Source organism: Cnephaeus nilssonii, assembly GCF_951640355.1.
Source record: "Cnephaeus nilssonii genome assembly, chromosome: Y".
In the NCBI taxonomy this organism is placed as follows: domain Eukaryota; kingdom Metazoa; phylum Chordata; class Mammalia; order Chiroptera; family Vespertilionidae; genus Cnephaeus; species Cnephaeus nilssonii.
In genome coordinates this window covers 1,409,612-1,435,708 of record NC_137096.1, presented here as the reverse complement: position 1 = coordinate 1,435,708, position 26,097 = coordinate 1,409,612, and the positions used below count along the sequence as shown (strand labels likewise).

The 26,097-nt window shown below is 56.5% G+C and overlaps 1 protein-coding gene across 4 annotated transcripts in view; it reads right to left on the bottom strand.

Moving 5' to 3' along the window:
* Positions 1-26,097, bottom strand: part of STS (steroid sulfatase) — a 75,835-nt gene that overhangs the window by 28,309 nt on the left and 21,429 nt on the right. For all 4 annotated transcript variants that reach the window (XM_079766075.1, XM_079766072.1, XM_079766073.1 and 1 more), the window contains exons 2-5: positions 9,085-9,225; positions 7,359-7,480; positions 7,120-7,242; positions 2,541-2,964 (exon numbers count right to left, since the gene is read on the bottom strand). In XM_079766075.1, the coding sequence (XP_079622201.1) occupies positions 2,541-2,964; positions 7,120-7,242; positions 7,359-7,480; positions 9,085-9,221 (806 nt within the window). In that variant the 5' untranslated portion in view covers positions 9,222-9,225. The remainder of the gene's footprint in view (positions 1-2,540; positions 2,965-7,119; positions 7,243-7,358; positions 7,481-9,084; positions 9,226-26,097) is intronic.

Sequence of the window (26,097 nt, the reverse complement as noted above, 5' to 3'; positions counted from 1 at the left end):
GTTATAAAAATGGCCCCCGTGGACGGGATTCTTTTCCTATCATCTCTACGACATCACAGATACCAGCTAAGGTCCTGGGTGCCAAAGCAGAGTGAATAGGTTTCCTTTTTATCATCACCTTATTTTCATTTATTGACTAGAGAGAGGCCCAGTGCACGGATTCGTGCACCGGTGGGGTCCCTCAGCCTGGCCTGCGCCCTCTCACACTCCGGGACCCCTCGGGGGATGTCAGATAGCCGGTTTCGGCCCGATCCCCGCATGCCCGATCCAGACAGGAAGGAGCCCAATCCTGTGCATTGAGCGTCTGTCCCCTGGTGGTCAGTGCACGTCATAGCGACCGGTTGAACGGTTGTTCGGTCATTCGATCGCTTAGGCTTTTATATATATAGCTTTGTTTGTTTGTTTGTTTTATAATCCTCACCCGAGGATATTTTCCCATGGATTTTTAGAGAGAGTGGAAGAGAGAGGAAAAGGCAGAGAGAAACATCGATGTGAGAGAGACACATCGATGGGTTGCCTCCTGCACGCGCCCGGACCAGGGCCCGGGATGGGGAGGAGCCTGCAACCGAGGTGCGCTCCCTTGACCGGAATCGAACCCGGGACACTTCGCTCCGCAGGCAGACGCTCCATCCACTGAGCCAAACCAGGGCGGGCAGAGGGAATAGGTTTTATATACAAAAAAAAACACCCAAAAACTTGAGCCTGACTGGCGTGGCTCAGTGGTTGAGCATTGACCTATGAACCAGGAGGTCACGGTTCAATTCCCCGTCAGGGCACATGCCTGGGTTGTACCCTCGATCCCCAGTAGGGGGCGAGCAAGAGGCAACTGATCCATGATTCCCTCTCATCATGAATGTTTCTCTCTCTCTCCCCCTCTTGCTTCATCTCTCTGAAATCAATAAAAACATATATATATATATATATATGTATATACATATATGTATGTATATAATTAAAAAAACAAACAAACAAACACAAAAACACATGCCCAGCCAGATTTGGCTCAGTGGATAGAGCATCGGCCTGCGGACTGAAGGGTCCCGGGTTCGATTCCGGTCAGGGGCATGGACCTTGGTTGCGGGCACATCCCCAGTGGGGGGTGTGCAGGAGGCAGCTGATCGATGTTTCTCTCTCATCGGTGTTTCTAACTCTCTCTTCCTCTCCCTTCCTCTCTGTAAAAAATCAATAAAAAATATATTTTTAAAAAAATCAATAAAAATATATTTTAAAAACACATACACACAAAAAAATAACCAAAAACACGGGTCACCCTGGAAACCCAGTCTCGTTTCTAAGGCCCGTCAGTCTGTCACAGGTGTTTATGCTTCACCTGCCCCTCACGCTGGCCGACGGCTGGCGGACGCAGACGGATGGGACCCTGTGTCACACACCCATGTGCCCGACAGCTGGCTGCCGTGCCGGCTTCCACCGAGCCCCATTCAGTCTCGGCACGGCCCGTGTCCTGCTTAGAAAATACAGTCGAGGGGTCTGACGAGGTCAGAGGTTTGTCCACCGGGCAGACACCGGGACCTCCGCCCGAGTCAGGACGTTCATTGGGTGTCACAACCAGAATCCTACACAATAAAAGCCTGATATGCTAAGTGTCTGGTCGACCGGAAGGCCATTCAACCAATCAAAGCGTGATATGCTAATGATATGCTAAAGCCGCTCAACCACTCGCTATGACGTGCACTGACCACCAGGGGGCAGATGCCCCAACTGGGTAGGGCCATGGGGCTGGGGGGGGGGCTATGGAGGGGGGGTAACCATGAGGCTGGGGGGACATGGGCTGGGAGGCCATGGGGTTGGGGGGGCCATGGGGACTGGGGGGCCATGGGGCTGGGGGGGGCCATGGGGACTGGGGGGCCATGGGGCTGGGGGGGCCATGGGACTGGGGGGCCATGGGGCTGGGGGGGCCATGGGGCTGGGGGGTCATGGGACTGGCGAGGGCCATGGGGCTGGGGGGGCCATGGGGCTGGGGGGCTATGGGAATGGGGTGTCATGAGACTGGGGGTGTCATGGGACTGAGGGGCCATGGGGCTCGGAGACCATGGGGCTGGGGGGGCCATAGGGCTGGGGGGCCATGGGGTTGGGGGGCCATGGAGCTAGGGGGCTATGGGGCTGGGGGGCCATGGGGCTCGGGGGCCATGGGGTTGGGGGGCCATGGGACTGGAGGGCCATAGGGCTGGGGGGGGCCATGGGACTGGGGGGCCATGGGGACTGGGAGGCCATGGGGCTGGGGGGCCATGGGGCTGGGGGGCCATGGGGCTGGGGGACCATGGGGCTGGGGGGGCCATGGGGCTGGGGGACCATGGGGCTGGGGGGGCCATGGGGCTGGGGGGCCATGGGGCTGGGGGGGCCATGGGGCTGGGGGGGCCATGGGGGCTGGGGGGCCATGGGCCTGGAGGACAATCGGGCTGTGGGACCTGCTGGGTCTGCCCCTCCGTGGCAAATCCCGAGCCTGAGTTCCCCATGCACCACGGGGCGGCGGGACGGGGACAGCGGGACGGGGCACGGCGGGACGGGGCGGCGGCACCCACCGTCGTACGAAGCGGGCGGCGTCGGCGGCGAGCCGCTGGGTGAGGTTGTCGTAGGACAGGGGCTGCTGGCTGACGGCCCGGTCGCGCATGAGGAAGCAGTTGAGGGGCCGGAAGGACTGCAGGAAGCAGAGCAGGAGGCCGAGCAGGGCGGCGGCCAGCAGCAGCAGGACGACGAAGACCGGGCCGGGCACGAGCAGCAGCCGCAGCCAGCGCAGCGCGCCCAGCGTGGCCAGCGCCAGGGCCAGCACCTGAAGCGGCGCCAGCACCAGCAGGCGGATGGCCTGGGCGAAGACGCTGCCCGCGCCCGGCTTGCAGTCCCGCAGGTTGGTCACGGGCAGCCCGTGGAAGTAGTCGAAGCCGTGGCTGGACGGGTGGTGGCAGAAGTCGGAGGTGTTGTGGCAGTGGGTGCCCAGATGCCACTTCCCTGGGGACACGAACGGGGGGGGGGGCGGTGAGATTAGACCCCACAGACACCACGCTCAGCTTCCCACGCACGGAAGAGGAGGATCTTCCTGCCTGTTTTCCATGTGTTCATTTATTTATTTTTAAAATATATTTTTTGCCGAAACCGGTGTGGCTCAGTGGATAGAGCGTCGGCCTGCGGACTGAAGGGTCCCGGGTTCGATTCCGGTCAAGGGCATGGACCTTGGTTGCGGGCACATCCCTAGGTGGGGGGCGTGCAGGAGGCAGCTGATCGATGTTTCTAACTCTCTCTCCCTCTCCCTTCCTCTCTGTAAAAAATCAATAAAATATATTTAAAAAAAATAAATAGCCGAAACCGGTTTGGCTCAGTGGATAGAGCGTCGGCCTGCGGACTGAAAGGTCCCAGGTTCGATTCCGGTCAAGGGCATGTATCTCGGTTGTGGGCACATCCCCAGGTGGGGTTGTGCAGGAGGCAGGTGATCGATGTTTCTCTCTCATCGATGTTTCTTTTTTTTTTTTAGGTATATTCTATTGATTTCAGAGAGGAAGGGAAAGGGAGAGAGAGAAACATCAATGATGAGAGAGAATCATTGATCGGCTGCCTCCTGCATGCCCGCTACTGGGGATCAAGCCCGCAACCCAGGCATGTGCCCTTGACTGGGAATCGAACCTGGGACCCTTCAGTCCACAGGCTGACGCTCTATCCACGGAGCCACACCAGCCAGGGCTCATCGATGTTTCTAACTCTCTATCCCTCTCCATTCCTCTCTGTAAAAAAATCAATAAAATATATTTTAAAAAAATAAATAGCCAAAACCGGTTTGGCTCAGTGGATAGAGCGTCGGCCTGCGGACCGAAGGGTCCCGGGTTCGGTTCCGGTCGAGGGCATGTACCTGGGTTGCGGGCACATCCCCAGTGGGGGGCGTGCAGGAGGCAGCTGATCGATGTTTCTCTCTCATCGATGTTTCTAACTCTCTATCCCTCTCCATTCCTTTCTGTAAAAAATCAATAAAATATATTTAAAAAAAAAAATAAATAAAATATATTTTTTACTAGAGGCCCGGTGCACGAAATTCGTGCAAGAGTAGGCCTTCCTTCCCTCCGGCTGCCGGCACCGGAGTCCCTCTGGCACCTGGCTTCGTCCGGAAGGTCGTCCGGTCTGATGAGCATATCACGCTTCTATTATTATAGATGGATTTCAGAGAGGAAGGGAGAGGGAGGGAGAGCGAAAACCACTAATGAGGAGAGAGAATCACGGATCCGCGGCCTCCTGCACGCATCCTACTGGGGATGGAGCCTGCAACCCGGGCATGTGCCCTTGACCGGGAATCGAACCCTGACCTCCTAGTTCATCGGTCGGCGCTTTCTGCCTGTTTATTAGCCAACGTCCTATTTCCTCGGACCCCACAGGGTTGTTGTTTTTTTGCTTCCTTTTCCACAAATACTAGGGTATTAACTCGCTCTACCAGAAAACAAGAAGTAATTTAGTGACGGGAGGGAAAAAAAAAACACAAAAAACTAAAACAAAAGACAAAACCTAACATATTTAGCCCTGGCTGGTGTGGCTCAGTGGATAGAGCGTCGGCCTGCGAACTGAAGGGTCCCGGGTTCGATTCCCGATCAAGGGCACATGCCCGGGTTGCGGGCTCAGTCCCCAGTAGGGGGCGTGCAGGAGGCAGCCGGTCCATGATTCTCTCTCGTCGTGGATGTTTCTCTCTCTCCCCCTCCCTTCCTCTCTGAAATCAATAAAAATATATTTAAAAACAAAACAAAACACACAAAAAGCTAACATATTTCATGTGCTTGAGGTGTAACTATATAGGAAAAAGACGTGCATTCTTCCGAGATGGATTTTTTTTTTTTTAAAAAACACCCTTCCTTGAAATTAAAGTCTTGGAACTGACTCGATTTTGTTCCCTGAATGTTAACAGTCGAAATGAATCTTTTCTCAAAAAAAAAAAAAAAAAAAAAACGGCCCCTGAGGCAAGATGAAATCACACTCATAACTCAGCCATTATTTTAAGTACCCATGAACATTTCTTATAAAATGTTCATTATGCCTCTAAATTAGTGAGGGCGCCTCTCTCTCTCTCTCTCTCTCTCTCTCTCTCTCTCTCTCACACACACACACACACACACACACACACACACAGAAAGATGATGGTTTTACGACAACACGTGTCAGGAATGACAATGCTCATTCTCCCCTACGAGATTTTCTAGGATTCGTCTGACGACCGTCCTGTGGACACAAGCGTATCCATGGAATAAAATCCATATGGGAATATCGACTGAGACCAATAAGGATGCAGTTTTAGTATTAAAAAGTGAACACGAGAATCTTTATCAATCGCATGGCGTGCATTTGTGGCTTTGTATGCTCTGTGTGTGTAACTGTATCTGTTATCGACCATCTGTTCTACCTGTCGGTCTCACTCATCCATCTAGCCATCATCCACCCCATCTATTGTTCGAGTATTGTCTGTCTCTATTCCTTATCTCATGTGTCTTTCCATCTGTCCGTCCGTCCGTCCGTCCGTCCATCCATCCATCCATTTCATCTATTGATCTATTTATTCTTGTCTGTTTCCTTCTGTCCATCTATCCACTCATCCATCTATCCATCCATCCATGCGTCTGTTTAATCTATTGATCTACCTATTCTGTCTGTCATTTATCTTATCTATCTGTACATCCATCCATCCATCCATCCATCCATGCATGCATTCATCATCCATTTCATCTTTTGATCTCTATATCCTCGTCTCCATCACCTAGCTCATCAGTCTTTCCATCCCTCCATTCATCATCCATTCCATCTCCTGTTTTATCTATTCTTGTCTGTCTCTTATGTATCTCATGCATGTGTCCATCTGTCCATCCATCCATCCATGCATCCGTCCATCATCCATTCCATCAACTGGCCTACCTATTCTTGTCTGTCTCTATTACTTATTTCATCTATCTTTTCATCCACCTGTCCATCCGTCCAGTCATCCATCCATCCGTCATCCATTTCATCTATTGGTTTATATATCCTTGTCTCTATCTCATCTATCTTTCCATCTTCCCATACATCCATCTTTCTGAGTGCCTATTGTTATCTATGTATCTATCTATCTATATCTATCCATCCATCCATCCATCCATCCATTCATCTATCTTCCATGTATCCATCTATCCATCCATGCATCCATGTAACCACAAACATCTACCTGTCCATCCGTTCATCCATCCATCCGTCCGCCATCCATTGATTTATATATCCTTGTCTCTATCTCATCTATCTTTCCATCTACCCATACATCCATCTGTCCATCCATCTTTCTGAATGCCTGTCATTATCTATCTATCTATCTATCTATCTATCTATCTATCTATCTATATCTATCCATCCATCAATCCATGCATCCATCCATCCATTCATCTATCTTCCATCCATCCATCCATCTATTCATCCATGTATCCATGTAACCACAAACATCTACCTGTTCATCCGTCCATCCATCCATCCGTCCGTCATCCATTTCATCTATTGATTTATATATCCTTGTCTCTATCTCATCTATCTTTCCATCTGTTCATCCATCTTTCTGAGTGCCTATCATTATCTATCTATCTATCATCTATCTATCTATCTATATCTATCTATCCATCCATCCATCCATGCATCCATCTATCCATTCATCTATCTCCCATCTATCCATCTATTCATCCATGCATCCATGTGACCACAAACATCTACCTGTCCCTATCTCATCTATCCTTGTCTCTATCTCATCTATCTTTCCATCTACCCATACATCCATCTGTCCATCCATCTTTCTGAATGCCTATTGTTATCTATCTATCTATCTATCTATCTATCTATCTATCTCTATCCATCCATCCATCCATTCATCTATCCATTCATCTATCTCCCATCTATCCATCTATTCACCCATGCATCCATGTCACCACACCCATCTACACATTCAAGTAGCCCAGGCAGGTGCCCTGTGTTTTAAATGAGAACCGAAATCGTTTCTCCCCGACGTAAGCTGTGCCCTCTGTATCAGCAATGCCAACCCGAAGAAAGGCTGCACTCCTACCCCCCCCCCACACCCTTCCATTCAACCCGCCCAGCTCCCGGCCTCCCCTCCTCCGCGGCCCACACCTATCAGAGCTGTGGCGTAGCCCTGGTCCTTCAGAAGTCTGGCGAACGTGACCTCAGTACTGGGAAGTCCTCCCGAGGAGGCCGAGAACAGGAAAACTCCGATTCGTGTCTGAGACGCCATTCCTGGGGCAGGAGAAACCAGCCATTAGGATGGGGGGGACCCGGACGACAGACGCTGGGAGGGTTCCCCGAGGAGAGGAGAAGGAGAGGACGGCCCAGGGACCCAGCCAGGGGGTTACCTGATCGGACGGGGTACCGGCCGGTCATGAAGGCAGCCCGGCTCGGGGTGCAGAGGGGCGAGGCCGCCAGGTGCTGCGTGAGTTTCACTCCCTCCTTGGCCAGCCTGTCGATGTTGGGTGTCCTGGAACACAAGGGCCACGTTACTCACGAAGCCGCTGGAATCGCCGCTCTCTCCGCGGCTGGTCGTAAGGAGTCTCCTCTCGCCCACTTGGCGTGGCTCAGCGGTCGAGCATCGACCTACGGACTGAAGGGTCCCGGGTTCGATTCCCGGTCAAGGGCACATGCCCGGGTTGTGGGCTCCATCCCCAGTGCGGGGGGCGTGCAGGAGGCAGCCGGTCCAGGATTCTCTCTCATCGTGGATGTTTCTCTCTCTCTCCTTCTCACTTCCTCTCTGAAATCAATAAAAATATATTTTAAAACAAGACAGAAAATGAGCTGCTGTGAGGAGGGCGAGGGACACGCTCAAGGCCTTGCTCTGTCCCCCCAGCCACGGGCCCCCCCTTACCTCCGTGCCCCCAAACAGGAAAGGTCTGGAGACGCATCACACTGCTCCTCCAACCAGAGGTGAGAGGAGGCCCCTAACCAGTCCTCCCAGCCTCTGCATGTCCCACGCACGGCACCGCCATGCCTGCTTCCTAACGCCTGTATCTGCACGGATCCACGTGCAGTCACACGGGATCCATGTGCAGTCACATGGGATCCACGCACAGTCACACGGGGATCTACACGGTCACACGTGATCCACGCACAGCCACACGGGATCCACGCACAGTCACACGGGGATCTACACGGTCACACGTGATCCACGCACAGTCACACGGGATCCACGCACAGTCACACGGGGATCACACGTGATCCACGCACAGTCACACGGGATCCACGCGCAGTCACACGTGATCCACGCACAGTCACACGGGATCCACGTGCAGTCACACGGGATCCACGCACAGTCACACGGGATCCACGCGCAGTCACACGGGATCCAGTGCAGTCACACGGGATCCACACACAGTAACACGGGATCAATGCACAGTAACACAGGATCCACACACAGTAACACGGGATCCACGCGCAGTAACACAGGATCCACGTGCAGTCACACTGGGATCCACGCACAGTAACACAGGATCTACACGGTCACACGTGATCCACGCACAGTCACACGGGATCCACGCACAGTCACACGGGGATCACACGTGATCCACGCACAGTCACACGGGATCCACGCGCAGTCACACGTGATCCACGCGCAGTCACACGGGATCCACGTGCAGTCACACTGGGATCCACGTGCAGTCACACGGGATCCACGCACAGTCACACAGGATCCACGCACAGTCACACGGGATCCACGCACAGTCACACGGGATCCACGCGCAGTCACACGGGATCCAGTGCAGTCACACGGGATCCACACACAGTAACACGGGATCAATGCACAGTAACACAGGATCCACACACAGTAACACGGGATCCACGCGCAGTAACACAGGATCCACGTGCAGTCACACTGGGATCCACGCACAGTAACACAAGATCCACGCACAGTCACACGGGATCCACGCACAGTAACACAGGATCCACGTGCAGTCCCATGGCGTGCCACGGGTGGGTTTTCCACGTTTCCATGCGGTCTGTGCTCCCCTAACGTGTATGTTCACCGTCACCGGGACGACAGCCTACACACGCGGCGCCGTGTCTGCAGGGTGGACGGCCGCGCCCTACCTGAGGGTCTCGTTGCCATAGCAGCCGGGGTCGCCGATGCCCAGGTCGTCGGCCATGATCAGGACGAAGTTGGGCTTGGAGGGGGCCCGGCTCTGGGCCCCCCACAGGACCAGCAGCAGGAGCAGCGGGCACCTCATCGTCCTGCAAGGTCAAGGGCACGGAGAGGTCAGGGATGAGGCCGGTGCGGGGTCCCCTCCCCCCTCCCCACCCAGGCGTCCGACGAGGACCCGTCCCCGGGGACGAGCTGTCCCATGCAGCCCCCGGCGAAGACGTTCACCCTCTCCTCCCCCTCGGAGAGCCGGGACGCCCAGGTCCCACCCTAGACCCGAACGCGGGTTCTGGTGAGAAAAGGGGACGCTCGGCCGCCTCCCGCCGTCTCGTCATACAAGGTGGGCCCCATCCTCAGCTACGGGTTCCCGACGGGGACCCTGGGAAGACACGTGTCTCATGAAGATCGCGTGTCCCGTCCGGCTGGTGTCACTCAGTGGTGGAGGTCACGGCTCGATCCCCGGTCCGGGCACAGGCCCGGGTACCAGGCTCCATCCCCAGTGCGGGGCGTGCGGGAGGCAGCCGGTCCATGATGTTCCTCTCTCATCGTGGATGTTTCTATCTCTCCCTCCCTCTCCCTTCCTCTCTAAAAATCAATTAGAACATTTAAAAAACAAAACAAAAACATGAATTCCTCACCCTGTCCAGCTGGCGTGGCTCAGTGGTTGAGCATCGACCTATGAACCAGGACAGGAGGTCAGGGTTCGATTCCCGGTCAAGGGCACAGGCCCGGGTTGCAGGCTCCATCCCCAGTGCGGGGGCGTGCAGGAGGCAGCCGATCAGTGATGTTCCTCTCTCATCATGGATGTTTCTATCTCTCCCTCCCTCTCCCTTCCTCTCTAAAAATTAGAACATTTTAAAAAAATGTTCAATTACAACATTAAAAAAAAACACAAAAAAACACCACAAATTCCTCAACCTGTCCAGCTGGCATGGCTCAGTGGTTGAACATCGACCTATGAACCAGGAGGTCAGGGTTCGATTCCGGCCAAGGGCATGTGCCTTGGTTGCAGGCACATCCCCAGTAGGGGGCGTGCAGGAGGCAGCTGATGGATGTTTCTCTCTCATCGATGTTTCTAACTCTCTATGCCTCTGCCTTCCTTTCTGTAAAAAAATCAATAAAATATATATATTTTTAAAAAAAGGCAAACTACACCCCAGCCAGTGTGGCTCAGTGGGTAGAGCGTCGGCCTGCAGGCTCAAGGGTCCTGGGTTCGATTCCCGGTCAAGGGCACAGGCCCGGGTTGCAGGCTCCATCCCCAGTGGGGGGCGTGCAGGAGGCAGCCGATCCATGATGTTCCTCTCTCATCACTGATATTTCTATCTCTCTCTCTAAAAATCAGTAAGAACATATTTAAAAAAACAAACAAACAAAAAAACCCACAAATTCTTCACCCTGTCCAGCTGGCGTGGCTCAGTGGTTGAGCAACGACCTATGAACCAGGACAGGAGGTCAGGGTTCGATTCCCAGTCAAGGGCACATGCCCGGGTTGCGGGCTCCATCCCCAGTGCGGGGGCGTGCAGGAGGCAGCCGGTCCATGATTCTCTCTCCTCGTGGATGTTTCTACCTCTCTCCCTTTCTCTCTAAAAATCAATAAGAACATATTTTTTTTAAAAAAAAAACAACACACAAATTCCTCACCCTGTCCAGCTGGTGTTGCTCAGTGGTTGAGCGTCGACCTAGGAACCAGCAGGTCCTGTGTTCGACTCCCGGTCAAGGGCACACACCCGGGTTGCGGGCTCGATCCCCAGTAGGGGGCGTGCAGGAGGCAGCCGGTCCATGATTCTCTCTCCTCATGGATGTTTCTATCTCTCTCCCTCCCTCTCCCTCTCCCCCTCCCTCGCCATCTCTCTCTCTCTCCCTCTCCATCTCTCTCTCTCTATCTCTCCCTCCCTTCCTCTCTGCAATCCATACAAATATAATGTCTGGGACTTAAGGTGACGGATCCTCTCCACGCCACATCCTCACCATCTTGGGGACCCCCCCCCCCCCCCCGTGCCTGCAGGGGACCCGGGGAAAAACGCATTCCAAGCGCCTGTCCTCCGCGGGGAGAGACTGGGTCTAGCAGCAGAATATTTATCCCGATGGAGGGCGAAGGCCCATTAATGATGATTGATGGCTCTATTAATTTCCCAGTCGCCGCGGCAACAGCCTACCATCCATCGTACCCCACGAGGGGCCTGGGGTCGGTATTAGGCGGGCCGGGGTCAGGAGCCCCCTGGAGCCCAATTAAGAACAAGGCTCGATATCAGAGATTTTTCCTCGCCGCCCGGAACGCGACTGCATGTCAATTATCACCGTCTCGGGCAGCCAGATCTCACCTTCTCCCCCGAGCACGGCTCACAGCGAGCTGTTCATAAAGACGTTTTTTGTTTGTTTGTTTGTTTTTTAACATATTTATTGATTTTTTACAGAGAGGAAGGGAGAGGGAGGGAGAGTCAGAACCATCGATGAGAGAGAAACATCCATCCGCCGCCTCCTGCACACCCCCCCACTGGGGATGTGCCTGCAACCAAGGTCCATGCCCTTGACCGGAATCGAACCCGGGACCCTTCCGTCCGCAGGCCGACGCTCTATCCACTGAGCCACACTGGTCAGGGCATCCAATTCATTGTATATCTTCCCAATTTAGCATCAGGCCCGGTCATTCATGAATTAAAATTTTTTTATTGATTTTTTAAAAAAATATTTGCTTTTACTTTTTTAATATATTTGTACTGATATTTTTACAGAGAGGAAGGGAGAGGGATAGAGAGTTAGAAACATCGATGAGAGAGAAACATCCATCAGCCGCCTCCTGCACGCCCCCGACTGGGGATGTGCCCGCAATCAAGGTACATGCCCTTGACTGGAATCGAACCCGGGACCCTTCAGTCCACAGGCCGATGCTCTAGCCACTGAACCACACCGGTGAGGGCCATAAACCGTGTCTTGTCTTTATTCATCGTGTCTTATCTGTGAAGGGCAGAAATGAGCACCTTTTATTTATTTATGTTTTTTAAAAAAATATATTTCATTGATTTTTTTACAGAGAGGAAGGGAGAGGGAGAGAGAGTCAGAAACATCGATGAGAGAGAAACATCGATCAGCTGCCTCCTGCACGCCCCCCACTGGGGATGTGCCCGCAACCAAGGTCCATGCCCTCGACCGGGAATCGAACCCGGGACCCTTCCGTCCGCAGGCCGAGGCTCTATCCACTGAGCCACACCGGCCAGGGCCAAAAAGATGTTTTTTTTTAAAGGATGAAAACAGAGTTCGCTTCTACGAACGCTTTTCCCATTCCACGAAATGTGCCCCCCGCTGTGAAAAGCTCGGCACGTTAACTTCGGAAAAACAACCTTCCTCCCCCTACCCGCCCCCCCCAAATCCTTAAAAAACTAAATTATGTTTCGGAACGAGGCTCATTTGGCCCAAAGGCAAGAGGAGACGCTATTTTGAGAAAGCCGCTGTTCCCAAAATAGACGCATCGTGCAGGCGGGGGGGGAGCGGGACAAAAAGGGCGTGTTCATCGCCGGCGATGTCATTACATGGAAACGCGCTCATTAAAGGAAAATTCCCCCCGCGCGTCCCTCACGGAGATCTCACCGCGGACGGCAGCGGTCGGCAAACCCATGAGTCCCCAGAGCCAAACATCAGCAGGACAACGACGGACATCTCTTTGGAGAGCCACATTTTTTAAACGTAAACTTCTTCGAACGCCACGTCTCCAATACAGACTCGCCCGGGCCGTGGTATTTTGTGGAAGAGCCACACTCCAGGGGCCAGAGAGCCGCCTGTGGCTCGCGAGCCGCGGTTTGCCGACCACGGGGTCAGGGGAAAAAATAGGCAGCTTTTGTTCAATGCAAGCGACGGATGGCAAATGGAATTCCCATAGAGGTCCTGCTTTAAACTCATAAAGAAAAACGGCCCCGGCCGGTGTGGCTCAGTGGATAGAGCGTCGGCCTGTGAACGGAAAGGTCCCGGGTTCGATTCAGGTCAAGGGCACATGCCCGGGTTGTGGGCTCCATCCCCAGTAGGGGGGCGTGCAGGAGGCAGCCGATCCATGATTCTCTCTCATCATCATGGATGTTTCTATCTCTCTCCCCCTCTCTCAAATCAATAAAAGCATCCTGTATCCTATCTAATAAAAGAGTAATATGCAGATTGACCGTCACTCCAAAACACAAGATGGCTGCCCCCATGTGGTCAAAGATCCTGCCCCCATGTGGACACAAGATGGCCACCACAAGATGGCCAGCACGGGAGGGCAGTTGGGAGGAACCAGGCCTGCAAGGGAGGGCAGTTGTGGGCGATCAAGCCTGCAGAGGAGGGAAATTGGGGGGACCAGGCCTGCAAGAGAGGGCAGTTAGGGGTGACCAGGCTGGCAGAGGAGGGCAGTTAGGGGCGATCAAGCCTGCAGGGGAGGGCAGTTAGGGGCGACCAGGCCTGCAGAGGAGGGCAGTCAGGGGCGACCAGGCCTGCAGGGAAGGGCAGTTAGGGGTGACCAGGCCTGCAGAGGAGGGCAGTTGGGGGGGACCAGGCCTGCAGGGGAGGGCAGTTAGGGGCAACCAGGCCTGCAGGGGAGGGCAGTTAGGGGTGACCAGGCCTGCAGGGGAGGGCAGTTAGGGGCGATCAGGCTGGCAGGGAGCAGTTAGGCATCAATCAGGCTGGCAGGGGAGTGGTTAGGGGGTGATCAGGCTGGCAGCGGAGTGGTTAGGGGGTGATCAGGCTGGCAGGCAGAAGCGGTTAGGGGCCATCAGGAAGGCAGGCGGGTGAGCAGTTGGGAGCCAGCCGTCCTGGATTGTGAGAGGGATGTCCGACTGCCCGTTTAGGCCCGATCCCACTGGGTGATCGGACATCCCCTGAGGGGTCCCAGATTGGAGAGGGTGCAGGCTGGGCTGAGGGACACCCCCCCACACCCCGTGCATGAATTTCGTGCACCGGGCCTCTAGTAATTTTTAATAAATTAACAAATAAAACATAAACCAGGAAGGGTTTTCTGGAGGAACCATAAGCATTCCCCTCTCTCTGCAGACACGGGTTTGAGGCAGGACAAGGGGAAGCAGGCGACGGGGACCCCCCGGACCCCAGCTTTCAGCTTTCCTTGCCGGTAACGGCCCCTTAAGCGGCATCTGACGTATGAGGGTGGTTTGTCAACGTTCGAGCGTGGGATTTAAAGGATGATTTACGGGCAGATTCGCAATCTGTTGCTTTCCGTGGGAACCTATTCAATCCTGGTAGCCGGGTTGGGGGGCATGGGGGGGGATTTACGGCAAACGGGGGCTCTCCCGGGCGAAGACTTTTACAAATGACTTAACGCTTCATAAACAGCCCGAGTCCCGCCCGGCGCCCGGCGCCCAGCGCAGTCACATTCATCAAAGGAACCCCATTCACAGCCACACCAAAGCCTGGTCTCAGATATCAGCCTGGGCGCTGGGGAGACGGTGAGCGTGGGGCCCAAACCCCAGGGCTCACTCTGACGGGGGATCCAGCCCGCAAAGCCGGGCGTGTGCCCTTGACCGGGAATCGAACCGTGACCTCCTGGTTCATAGGTCGACGCTCAACCCCGGAGCCACGCTGGACAGAGACAGAGAGGAAGGGAGAGGGAGGGAGAGGAACATCCATGATGAGAGAGAATCATGGATTGATCGGCCGCCTCCTGCCCGCCCCCCACTGGGGATGGAGCCCACAACCCGGGCATGTGCCCTTGACCGGGAATCGAACCCGGGACCTCCTGGTTCCTAGGTTGACGCTCAACCACTGAGCCACGCCGGCCGTGTTAGATGTCTTTTAAAGGGGTGCTTACCTCCATCAGGGTTGGGTGTGATATCCACTGAAAGAGCCAGAAATTTGGCTCAGTGGATAGAGCGTCGACCTGTGGACTGAAGGGTCCCGGGTTCGATTCCGGTCAAGGGCACGTACCTCGGTTGCAGGCTCCTCCCAGGCCCGGGCCCTGGTCGGGGGGGCGCGTGCAGGAGGCAGCCCATCGATGTGTGTCTCTCACATCGACGTTCCCCTCTGTCTTCCTTTTCTTTTTCTAATTTTTTAAAAACATATATTTTTACTGATCTCAGAGACGAAGGGAGAGGGAGAGGGAAACATCCATGAGGAGAGAGAATCGTGGATCGGCCGCCTCCTGCACGCCCCCTACTGGGGATGGAGCCCACAACCCCGGCATATGCTCTGACCAGGAATCGAACCCGGGACCCTTCAGTCCGCAGGCCGACTCTCTATCCACTGAGCCACACCAGCCAGGGCTCTCTCTTTCCTTCCCTCTCTGTCTTTCCCTCTCTCTTCCACGATCTCTAAAAATCAACAGGAAAAAATCCTCGGGTGAGGATTAAGAAAAAGTAATAATCTATACTAATAAAAAGGGTAATATGCTAATTAGACCGGGAGACCTTCCGGATGTCCTTCCGGACAAAGCCATGGTGGTGGGGCCAAGGCAGAGGCGGTTAGGGGCGATCAGGCCTGCAGGGGAGGGCAGTTAGGGGTGATCAGGCCTGCAGGGGAGGACAGTTAGGGGCGATCAGGCAGGCAGGGGAGAGCAGTTAGGGATGATCAGGCCGGCAGGGGAGGGCAGTTAGGGGTGATCAGGCCGGCAGGGGAGGGCAGTTGGGGGCGATCAGGCCGGCAGGGGAGAGCAGTTAGGGATGATCAGGCCGGCAGGGGAGGGCAGTTAGGGGTGATCAGGCCGGCAGGGGAGAGCAGTTAGGGGCGATCAGGCCAGCAGGGGAGGGCAGTTGAGGATGAGCAGGACAGCAAGGGGTGGATGGCAGTTGGGGGTGAGCAGGCCGGCAGGGGGGGGCAGTTGGGGGCCAGCAGCTTGGTGCAGGGGCATATGGGGGTGAGAATGCTGGCGGGTGGGGGGGGCAGTTGGGTTTGATCAGACTGGCAGGCAGAGTGGTTAGGGGCGATCAGGCAGGCAGGCAGGGGAGCGGTTAGGAGCCAGTGGTCCCGGATTGCGAGAGGGATGTCCAACGGCCGGTTTAGGCCCGATCCCTGTCGGACACCCCCCGAGGGGTCCCAGATTGGAGTGGGTGCAGGCTGGGCTGAGGGGACCACCCCTCCCCCAGTGCATGAATTTCGTGCACCGGGCCTCTAGTAATAAATAAAAGACCCAGAAATTGAGTCGGGGCAGCGCCGGGCGAGCATTTCCATCCGTCTGTGTGGGGTTTTCGGTCTCCCTGACGTTCTACGGAGACAGCTCAGCCATTCATTCACGTCCCGATTCCCTCCCCTTTATCCCAAGCTGCCAAACCTCCCTTTCAAAGTCAGGGTGTGGCTCAGAGGATCGAGCGTCGGCCTGCGGACTGGAGGGCTCCGGGTTCGATTCCCGGTCAAGGGCACAGGCTCGGGTTCGGGCCCCATCCTCAGTCGGGGGCATGCAGGAGGCAGCTGATCCATGATCCTCTCCCCTCGTGGATGTTTCTCTCTCTCTCCCTCTCCCCGCCTCTCTGACATCAATACAAATATATTAAAAAAAAACCCACAAAATAAACCAACCGTCTTGTGACTCATCAGCTGGCACGGTACGTGTTACGGCGAATTAATGGGATCTGGGAGCGGGAACTTGGCACCATAAACCCAGAGATAACGGCGCCTGAATCGGGCGGCATTCCAGGTGCACGTGACGTTAACGGCCCCCCTGTCTCCGGCCGACAGACGGACAGACGGCCCCCCGGGACACGGCTGACACGCTGCAGGCTGAGCCGAGGGAGGCGGAGAGAGGCCAGCAGCCGGTCAAAGTAAAGCAAATAAAACCGGGGGGGCCGCCCTGGAGAGCAGGTGGGCGGAGGGGACCCCCACCATAACCTGCCTGCTCCTGTGTCCTCCCCTCCCCCCCGCCCAGGGCAAGCAGAGCAGGATGCTCAACTCCACGCTGGCTCAGAGCCTCCTGCGAACAACGCCCAGTTCCCCGGGGGAAGGGGGGGGGGGCCCGGCTGGTGTCCTCCCCAGATTCCCTCACCTTATCCCCAAGCTCCCGAACGTCCCTTTCAAAGTCAGGGTGTGGCTCAGTGGATCGAGCGTCGGCCTGCGGACCGGAGGGTCCAACCGGCAGTCGGACGTCCCTCTCCCAATCCGGGACCGCTGGCTCCTAACCGCTCACCTGCCTGCCTGCCTGCCTGATCGCCCCTAACCACTCTGCCTGCCTGCCTGATCACCCCTAACCACTCTGCCTGCCTGCCTGATCGCCCCTAACCACTCTGCCTGCCTGCCTGATCGCCCCTAACCGCTCTGCTTGCCTGCCTGATCGCCCCTAACCACTCTGCCTGCCTGCCTGATTGCCCCTAACCGCTCTGCCTGCCTGTCTGATCGCCCCTAACCGCTCTGCCTGCCAGCCTGATCACCCCTAACCACTCACCTGCCTGCCTGATTGCCCCTAACCACTCTGCCTGCCAACCTGATCACCCCTAACCACTCACCTGCCTGTCTGATCACCCCTAACCACTCTGCCTGCCTGCCTGCCTGATCACCCCTAACCACTCACCTGCCTGCCTGATCACCCCTAACCACTCTGCCTGCCTGCCTGATCGCCCCTAACCACTCTGCCTGCCTGCCTGATCACCCCTAACCACTCTGCCTGCCTGCCTGATCGCCCCTAACCACTCTTCCTGCCTGCCTGATCGCCCCTAATCACTCTGCCTGCCTGATCGCCCCTAACCACTCTGCCTGCCTGCCTGATCGCCCCTAACCACTCTGCCTGCCTGCCTGATCGCCCCTAACCACTCTGCCTGCCTGCCTGATCACCCCTAACCACTCTGCCTGCCTGCCTGATCGCCCCTAACCACTCTGCCTGCCGGCCTGATTAACCCCAACTGCCTCCCCCACACCCCACTCCAGGCCTCGGCCAACAGCCACACGCCCCTCTCCGGCCTGGGCAGCCGCAGGGGCACCGGCGGGTGTGAGGGTCCATGGGGGACCCCGGAGGCCCCCCCAGCCGGTTTATCACCTGGGAGCCGTGTGATCCTGCCTGTCTGCTGACCTGGATCCTGGGACTTCCCCTCCCACTTATGACACCTGAGTCGGAAAGGCCCTGGCATGGCTTCTCCCAGCTCTGCTGTGGGGCGGAAAGAGACACAGGTCTCCCCCCCCCGGCCCCCCCACCCCCGTCCCCTCCCTCGTGCTGATGCGGGAGCTCCCGTCCGCCCGGGGGCACGCATTCCTCCTGCACAGGCTGGGACAGGACGGATTCCCGCGGCCTCCCGGGCGAGAGACAGTCCCCCACGCCGAGCTGCTCAGAGACGACGAGACAGCCCGGCCGGCGTGGCTCAGGGCTTGAGCGTCAACCTACCAACCAGGAGGTCAGGGTTCGATTCCCGGTCAAGGGCACAGGCCCGGGTTGTGGGCTCGGCCCCCAGGTAGGGGGTGTGCAGGAGGCGGCCGACGCATGATTCTCTCTCATCGTGGATGTTTCTCTCTCGCTCTCTCAAAATCAATGGGCCCTGGCTGGTGTGGCTCAGTGGAAAGAGCGTCAGCCTGAGGACGGAAGGGTCCCGGGTTCGATTCCCGGTCAGGGCACAGGCCTGAGTTGCAGGCTTGACCCCTGGTAGGGGGCGTGCAGGAGGCAGCTGATGCATGATTCTCTCTCATCATGGATGTCTCTCTCTCTCTCTCTCCCTTCCTCTCTGAAAGATCTTCCTTTTTAAAAATACATATATATGTGTATATATATATATATATATATATATATTTTTTTTAAAGGTGGAAACAAATCAAATGTGCAGCAGCAGAAGAACGGACAAGCACAGGGTGTTCTGTGCCCACCGTGGAATACTACGCAGCCATGAAAAAGGAGCCGCTGGGACACCCGGGACAACGTGGGTGGTCCCTGAGCCCATGATGGTGAGTGACGGCCGCCAGATACAAAAGGCCACATCCTGTGTGATTCCATTTACTCTTTCTTTATTTTTTAAAACATTTTTTAAAAAATTGATTTCAGAGAGAGGAAGGGAGAGCGAGAGAGAAAGAAACATCCACGAGGAGAGAGAACCATGGACCGGCTGCCTCCTGCACGCCCCCTCCTGGGGATGGAGCCCGCAACCCGGGCCTGTGCCCTTGACCGGGAATCGAACCCGGGACCCTCCCGCCCGCAGGTTGATGCTCTATCCCCGTGGTCGGCAAACTCATGAGTCCACAGAGCCAAATATCACCAGGACGACGATAGAAATTCCTTTTGAGAGCCACATTTTTTAAACTTAAACTTCTTCTAACGCCACGTCTTCAAAAAGAGACTCGCCCAGGCCGTGGTATTTTGTGGAAGAGCCACACTCCGGGGGCCAGAGAGCCGCATGCGGCTCACGAGCCGCGGTTTGCCGAAAACTGCTCTATCCAATGAGCCACCCCGGCCGGGGCGGGCACGGCTTTTTAATTCTATTCATTCTATTTCAGGGGCGATGAAAACTACAGTGGATAGAGCGTCATCCTGCAGACTGAAGGGTCCCGGGTTCGATCCCGGTCAAGGGCATGGACCTCGGTTGCGGGCACATCCCCAGTGGGGGGCGTGCAGGAGGCAGCTGATGGATGTTTCTCTCTCATCATTGATGTTTCTAACTCTCTCTCCCTCTCCCTCCCTCTCTGTAAAAAAATCAATAAAATATATTTTTTTTTAAAAAAGAAAACTACATGTCAATCATCTCCTGTCGAACTGGCGAGACGGCGGCCGGACAAGGGGGATGGATGGACTGATGGCCTCCGGGTTGCACACTGTACGTTTTATTTTTCCGTAAACGCGCGCCTGAGTGTATTTTCCACCACTGGTTTGCAGAGAGCGTGGAAGGGAGGAGGAGAGACAGAGAGAGAGAGAGACCCACGGTACGTACGGGGGAGGGGGGGGGAACCGTGCAGAATCCAAGCAGCATGCAAACGCACCGGGATCGCCAAACCCGTTCGCCCCGTTTGCAAGGCAGATTCCCCTCTGTGGGCCCGAGCCCGGGGGTGCTCAGCTCCGTCCTGTCCCTCCCACCCCGAGCCCGTGACTCAGGGCACCCTCCGGGCCCCCGGCGCCCGGGGCCGGCAGGGACGAGCCCGCGATGACGCGTTCCTGAGACCCACTCACGTCGCGGCCCACGGTTGGGTGAGTCCTGGCTCCTGACACGTCAATCATGTCCTGTGGCCCAGAATGCCGCCCCGTGGAGGCGGCCCACACCCCTCGGCACGCGTCACCGGCCCGGGTGACACGGCGGCGGGCGGAAACGTGTTTGTTTGTTTTTATGGATCCTCCCCCCGAGGATAATTTTTCCATGGATTTTAGGGAGAGAGTGAAACAGAGAGGGAAAGACAGAGACACATCGATGGGTGGCCTCCTGCACGCGCCCCGACCAGGGCCCGGGCCGGGGAGGAGCCTGCCACCGAGGTCCGTGCCCTTGACCGGAATCGAACCCGGGACCCTTCGGTCTGCAGGCTGATGCTCTATCCACTGAGCCACACCGGCCAGGGCCAGAAAAAGTTCTTGACCTTGACAAGTCTCTAAAGTAGAGAGGCTTGCTGAGTGAATAGAGCGTCCCGGGTTCGATTCCCGGTAAAGGGCACAGGCCCGGGTTGTGGGCTCCATCCCCAGCCGGGGGCGTGTGGGAGGCAGCTGATCAGTGATTCTCTCTGATCGTGGATGTTTCTCTCTCTCTCTTTCCCTCTCTGCCTCTCCCTTCCTCTATGAAATCAATAATCTAAAAAAAAAAATACTCTAAAAAAATGATAGGCTTGGCCGAGCCAGTGTGGCTCCGTGGTTGAACATCGACTACAAACCAGGAGGTCAGGGTTCGATTCCCGGTCAGGGCACATGCCAGTGTGGGGTGTGCAGGAGGCAGCCAAACCCGTGATTCTCTCTCATCACGGATGTTTCTCTCTCTTTCTCCCCCTCTCCCTTCCTCTCAGAAATCAATCCTAATATATAAAAAGCCAGGGGCCGTCACGACCGAAACAACCGGACGGACGACCGAACAGCAGGCTGCGTGGGGCGATCAGGACGGCAGGGGGGGGCAGTGAGGGGCGATCAGGCCGGCGGGGGGGGGGCAGTGAGGGGCGATCAGGCTGGAAGGGGGGGCAGTGAGGGGTGATCAGGCCAGCAGGGGGGCAGTGAGGGGCGATCAGGCTGGAAGGGGGGGCAGTGAGGGGTGATCAGGCCGGCGGGGGGGGCAGTGAGGGGCGATCAGGCTGGAAGGGGGGGCAGTGAGGGGCGATCAGGCTGGAAGGGGGGGCAGTGAGGGGTGATCAGGCTGGAAGGGGGGGCAGTGAGGGGCAATCAGGCTGGAAGGGGGGGCAGTGAGGGGCGATCAGGCTGGAAGGGGGGGCAGTGAGGGGTGATCAGCCCAGCAAGGGGGTGCAGTGAGGGGCGATCAGGCCGGCAGGGGTTGCAGTGAGGGGCGATCAGGCCGGCAGGGGGGGGTCGGTGAGGGGCGATCCGGCCAACAGGGGGGACAGTGAGGGGTGATCAGGCTGGAAGGGGCGACAGTGAGGGGTGATCAGGCTGGCAGGGGGGACAGTGAGGGGCAATCAGGCCGGCAGGGGGGGCAGTGAGGGGCGATCAGGCCAGCAGGGGGGCAGTGAGGGGCGATCAGGCTGGAAGGGGGGCAGTGAGGGGTGATCAGGCTGGAAGGGGGGGCAGTGAGGGGTGATCAGGCTGGAAGGGGGGGCAGTGAGGGGTTATCAGGCTAGCAGGGGGGCAGTGAGGGGCAATCAGGCTGGAAGGGGGGGCAGTGAGGGGTGATCAGCCCGGCAGGGGGGGCAGTGAGGGGTGATCAGCCCGGCAGGGGCGACAGTGAGGAGCGATCAGGCCGGCAGGGGGGGCAGTGAGGGGTGATCAGGCCGGCAGGGGGGCAGTGAGGGGCGATCAGGCCGACTGGGGGTCAGTGAGGGCCGATCAGGCTGGAAAGGGAGCAGTGAGGGGACGATCAGGCCAGCAGGCAGGTGAGCGGTTAGGAGCCAGTGGTCCAGGATTGTGAGAGGGATGTCCCCTGAGGGGTCCCGGATTGGAGAGGGTGCAGGCTGGGCTGAAGGGACCCCCCCCCTCCCTGTGCATGAATTTCATGCACCGGGCCTCTAGTAAAAATATATTTTAAAGAAGAAGGAGATGGACTTTGCTTTCCCACCTTTAAACTCGGACTCAGCACAGAGCACAGCATAAGCCTGGAGTCGTGATATGAACCTGGAGGGACCGTGCCTGTCCGGGGTCACCTGGGGTCACCTGGGGATATGTTTAACGATCACACCTTGCAGGCCGTACCCCTGGCATCCCGTGGGCAGGGGCCACGGATGCTCCTGACTACCCGGCCACCCAGGAGACAGTCCACGACGAGAGAATGACTGGGCCCCACATGTCCGCGGCGCCGAGCAGAGAGTCCACTCTGCGTCCAGCTCTGAATTACTCCTTTTTTAAAAATATATTTTAATTGATTTCAGAGAGAGGAAGGGAGAGAGGGAGAGAGAGAGAGAAACATCCATGACGAGAGAGACTCATGACCGGCTGCCTCCTGCACGCCCCCTACTGGGGATCGAGCCTGCAACCCGGGCCTGTGCCCTTGACTGGGAATCGAACCTCGACCTCCTCGTTCCTAGGTCGACGCTCAACCACTGAGCCACACTGGCTGGCGTGGAATTCTTTTTTTTTTTAATATATTATATTGATTTTTTTACAGAGAGGAAGGGAGAGGGAGAGAGAGTTAGAAACATCGATGAGAGAGAAACACCGATCAGCTGCCTCCTGCACGCCCCCGACCGGGAATGTGCCCGCAACCAAGGTACATGCCCTTGACCGGAATCGAACCCGGGACCCTTCCGTCCGCAGGCCGACGTTCTATCCACTGAGCCACACCGGTCAGGGCGGAATTCTTAACACTAACCAGCAAACCCGCCCCCATTTCCCATCCCCCAGCTCCCCCAAACCAAAGCTCTGCTGTTGGAGGGTGGTCCCTGGACCTGGATGGAACTGTGACCTCCCGGTTCACAGGCCGATGCTCAGCCCCTGAGCCACGCGGGCCGGTCCGTGTCACTCATTTCTAAATGCCTGTCGAGAGCCGTGGCTGTCTCCCGGGGTGACTGTCCCCGGGCCTGACCCCGGAGACACGCGTCACGTCTGAGGTCACCGTCGGGCGGGGCCCCGGGCTCGTCCCACGGAGATTCGGAGGATGCAGCTGCACACACCTTACTATGGGCAAGGCCCATCGCACCTCCAGGGTGCAGGCTGGGCTGAGGGGACCCCCCCTCCCTGTGCATGAATTTCATGCACCAGGCCTCTAATAAAAATGTATTTTAAAAAAGAAGGAGATGGACTTTGCTTCAGGGGTTCACCGGCTCCAGGTAGCAGCTGCGTGCGGGCTGAGCGATGGTGACCTGGCCACACTCACGCTCACCCACAATGGACCGGGCCGGGGAGGGGGGTGGGAGGGCGGCTTTGGTGTGTGTGTTCGCATCAGATGTATGGGGGTGACAGTGGTTGATGAAGTTATATGGGTCTCAGGAGGGCAAGTCCATAATCCATCATCCGTCAACTGTCTCGGGTGTTCACCACCCCAAGTCAAGTCTCCTCCCATCGCCACGGACCCCCCCATTTTACCCTCTCCCGCCTCCCCCACCCCCTTTCACCAACCTCTTGTCTGTGTCTCTGAGTCTCTTGTCTGTGTGTTTTTCTCCTCACCTGTTGCATTTTGTTAAAATATATTTTTTTATTGATCTCAGAGAGAGGGAGAGAGAGAGAGAAAAACATCCGTGACGAGAGAGAAGCATGCATCGGCTGCCTCCTGCACGCCCCCCTACTGGGGATCGAGCCCCCAACCCGGGCCTGTGCCCCTGACCGGGAATCGAACCCACAACCTTGGTGCAACCTTGGAGCATTGCGACGATGCTCCAACCGACGGAGCGTTAAACTAGCAGCCCTTACGTTGTGACCTCGAACCCACACCAGCTCAGGCCGCGTGTCCCTGTCAAACAGGTTACCCCCCCCAAAACCGGGCTCCCCAGCGTTCTCTTTTCTGCTCGGCGCTGGACAGAGGGCTGTCTGTCCGTCCGTCCGTCCGTCCGTCCGTCCGAAAGCAGGTCTCGGACGAAGACGTGAGGCCCGGGCAAGCCCATCGACGACGCCGACGGGGACCTGGGCCGAGTCACTTGACCTTAGATAACCCCGGCGTCTCGTCCCATGGGAGGGGGGGGGTCTGTGTGTGTGTGTGTGTGGGGGTGTGTGGTTTTCCCTCCAGGAAACATGTGGCAACATCTGGAGACTGTTTTGAAAACAAACAAAAAAGCTTCTTTGTTAATATGATTTCTTTGATATTATTTGTTCCCATTGATTTTTGGAGAGAGTGAGAGGGAGGGAGGTAGGGAGAGAGGGAGGGAGGGAGGGAGGGGCGGGGATAGAGAGAGAGACACGGATGTGAGAGACACACGTCCACTGGTTGCCTCCTGCACGTACCCCGACCAGGCCACTGGGCCGGGGATCGAACCCGCAACCCTCGAGTGGAAGTCGAACCCGGGACCCTTCAGTCTGCAGGCCGCGTGAGCTCTAGCCACTGAGCCACACCGGCCAGGGCTGGAGACTATTTTTACATATTTTTTAAATTAATCCTCACCCGAGGATATTTCTCCATTGATTTTTTTTTTAAATCCTTTTTTTTAAAACATATTTTATTGATTTTTTACAGAGAGGAAGGGAGAGAGAGAGAGAGAGAGTCAGAAACATCGATGAGAGAGAAACATCCATCAGCTGCCTCCTGCACACCCCCCACTGGGGACGTGCCCACAACCAAGGTACATGCCCTTGGCCAGAATCGAACCCGGGACCCTTCAGTCCGCAGGCCGACGCTCTATCCACTGAGCCACACTGGCCAGGGCGGGAGAGTAATTTGGATGGGGGTGGGGTGGGCTGTGGCTTCCCGTGGGTAGACTGATGGTAAACACCCTCCATGCACACGCCAGCCCCCAAGCAAAGAGCCATCCCGCCCGGCCAGCACGGCTCCGTGGTTGAGCCTCGACCTAGGAACCAGGAGGTCAGGGTTCGATTCCCGGTCAAGGGCACAGGCCCGGGTGGCGGGCTCGATCCCCAGCAGGGGGCGTGCAGGAGGCAGCCGATCCATGATTCTCTCTCATCATGGATGTTTTTTTTTCTCTCTCTCTCTCCCTTCCTCCCTCTGAAATCAATAAAAATATATTTGATTTAAAAGTCAGCATGGTCCTAGCCGGTTTGGCTCAGTGGATAGAGCATCAGCCTGCGGACTGAAGGGTCCCGGGTTCGATTCCGGTCAAGGGCATGTACCTTGGTGGCGGGCACATCCCCAGTGGGGGGCGTGCAGGAGGCAGCTGATGGATGTTTCTCTCTCATCCATGTTTCTGACTCTCTATCTCTCTCCCTTCCTCTCTGTAAAAAATCAGTAAAATATATTTTTTTAAAAAGAATAAAAATAAAATAAATAAAAAAAACATAAACCCAGTCCTAGCTGGTTTGGCTCAGTGGATAGAGCATCGGCCTGTGGACTGAAGGGTCCCGGGTTCGATTCCGGTCAAGGGCACAGGCCCGGGTTGCAGGCTCCATCCCCAGTGGGGGGCGTGCAGGAGGCAGCTGATCCATGATTCTCTCTCATCATGGAGGTTTCTCTCTCCCTCTCCCTCTCCCTTCCTCTTTCTAAAAAAAATAAAATAAAATCAATGGAAAAATCCTCAGGTGAGGATTTAAAAAATTTAAAAAGAAAATAGAGAGAGAACCAGGCCCCCAGCTCACCTGCCGGCTGCCCAAGGCCCCGCCCCGAGCCATCGAGCCGAGCGCTGAGCCGCTGAGTCGGCCGGACTTCCCCGTCCTCAGAAGCATCTGCTCGTCAGCCACACAGGCACCCGCAGCATCTCCGGGCGCCCGCCCACCCGCCCGCCGAGGGGGCGTGTTCCTTCCTGCAGGGCCCGCGGGCCAGGCTGCACGTCTGCTCTGTCATCGCTGCCCAGGGGGTCACCTGCGGCCACAGGTGAGGGCCGGCTGACTCAGGCTCGGAGCGTACAGGGTTCCTGTC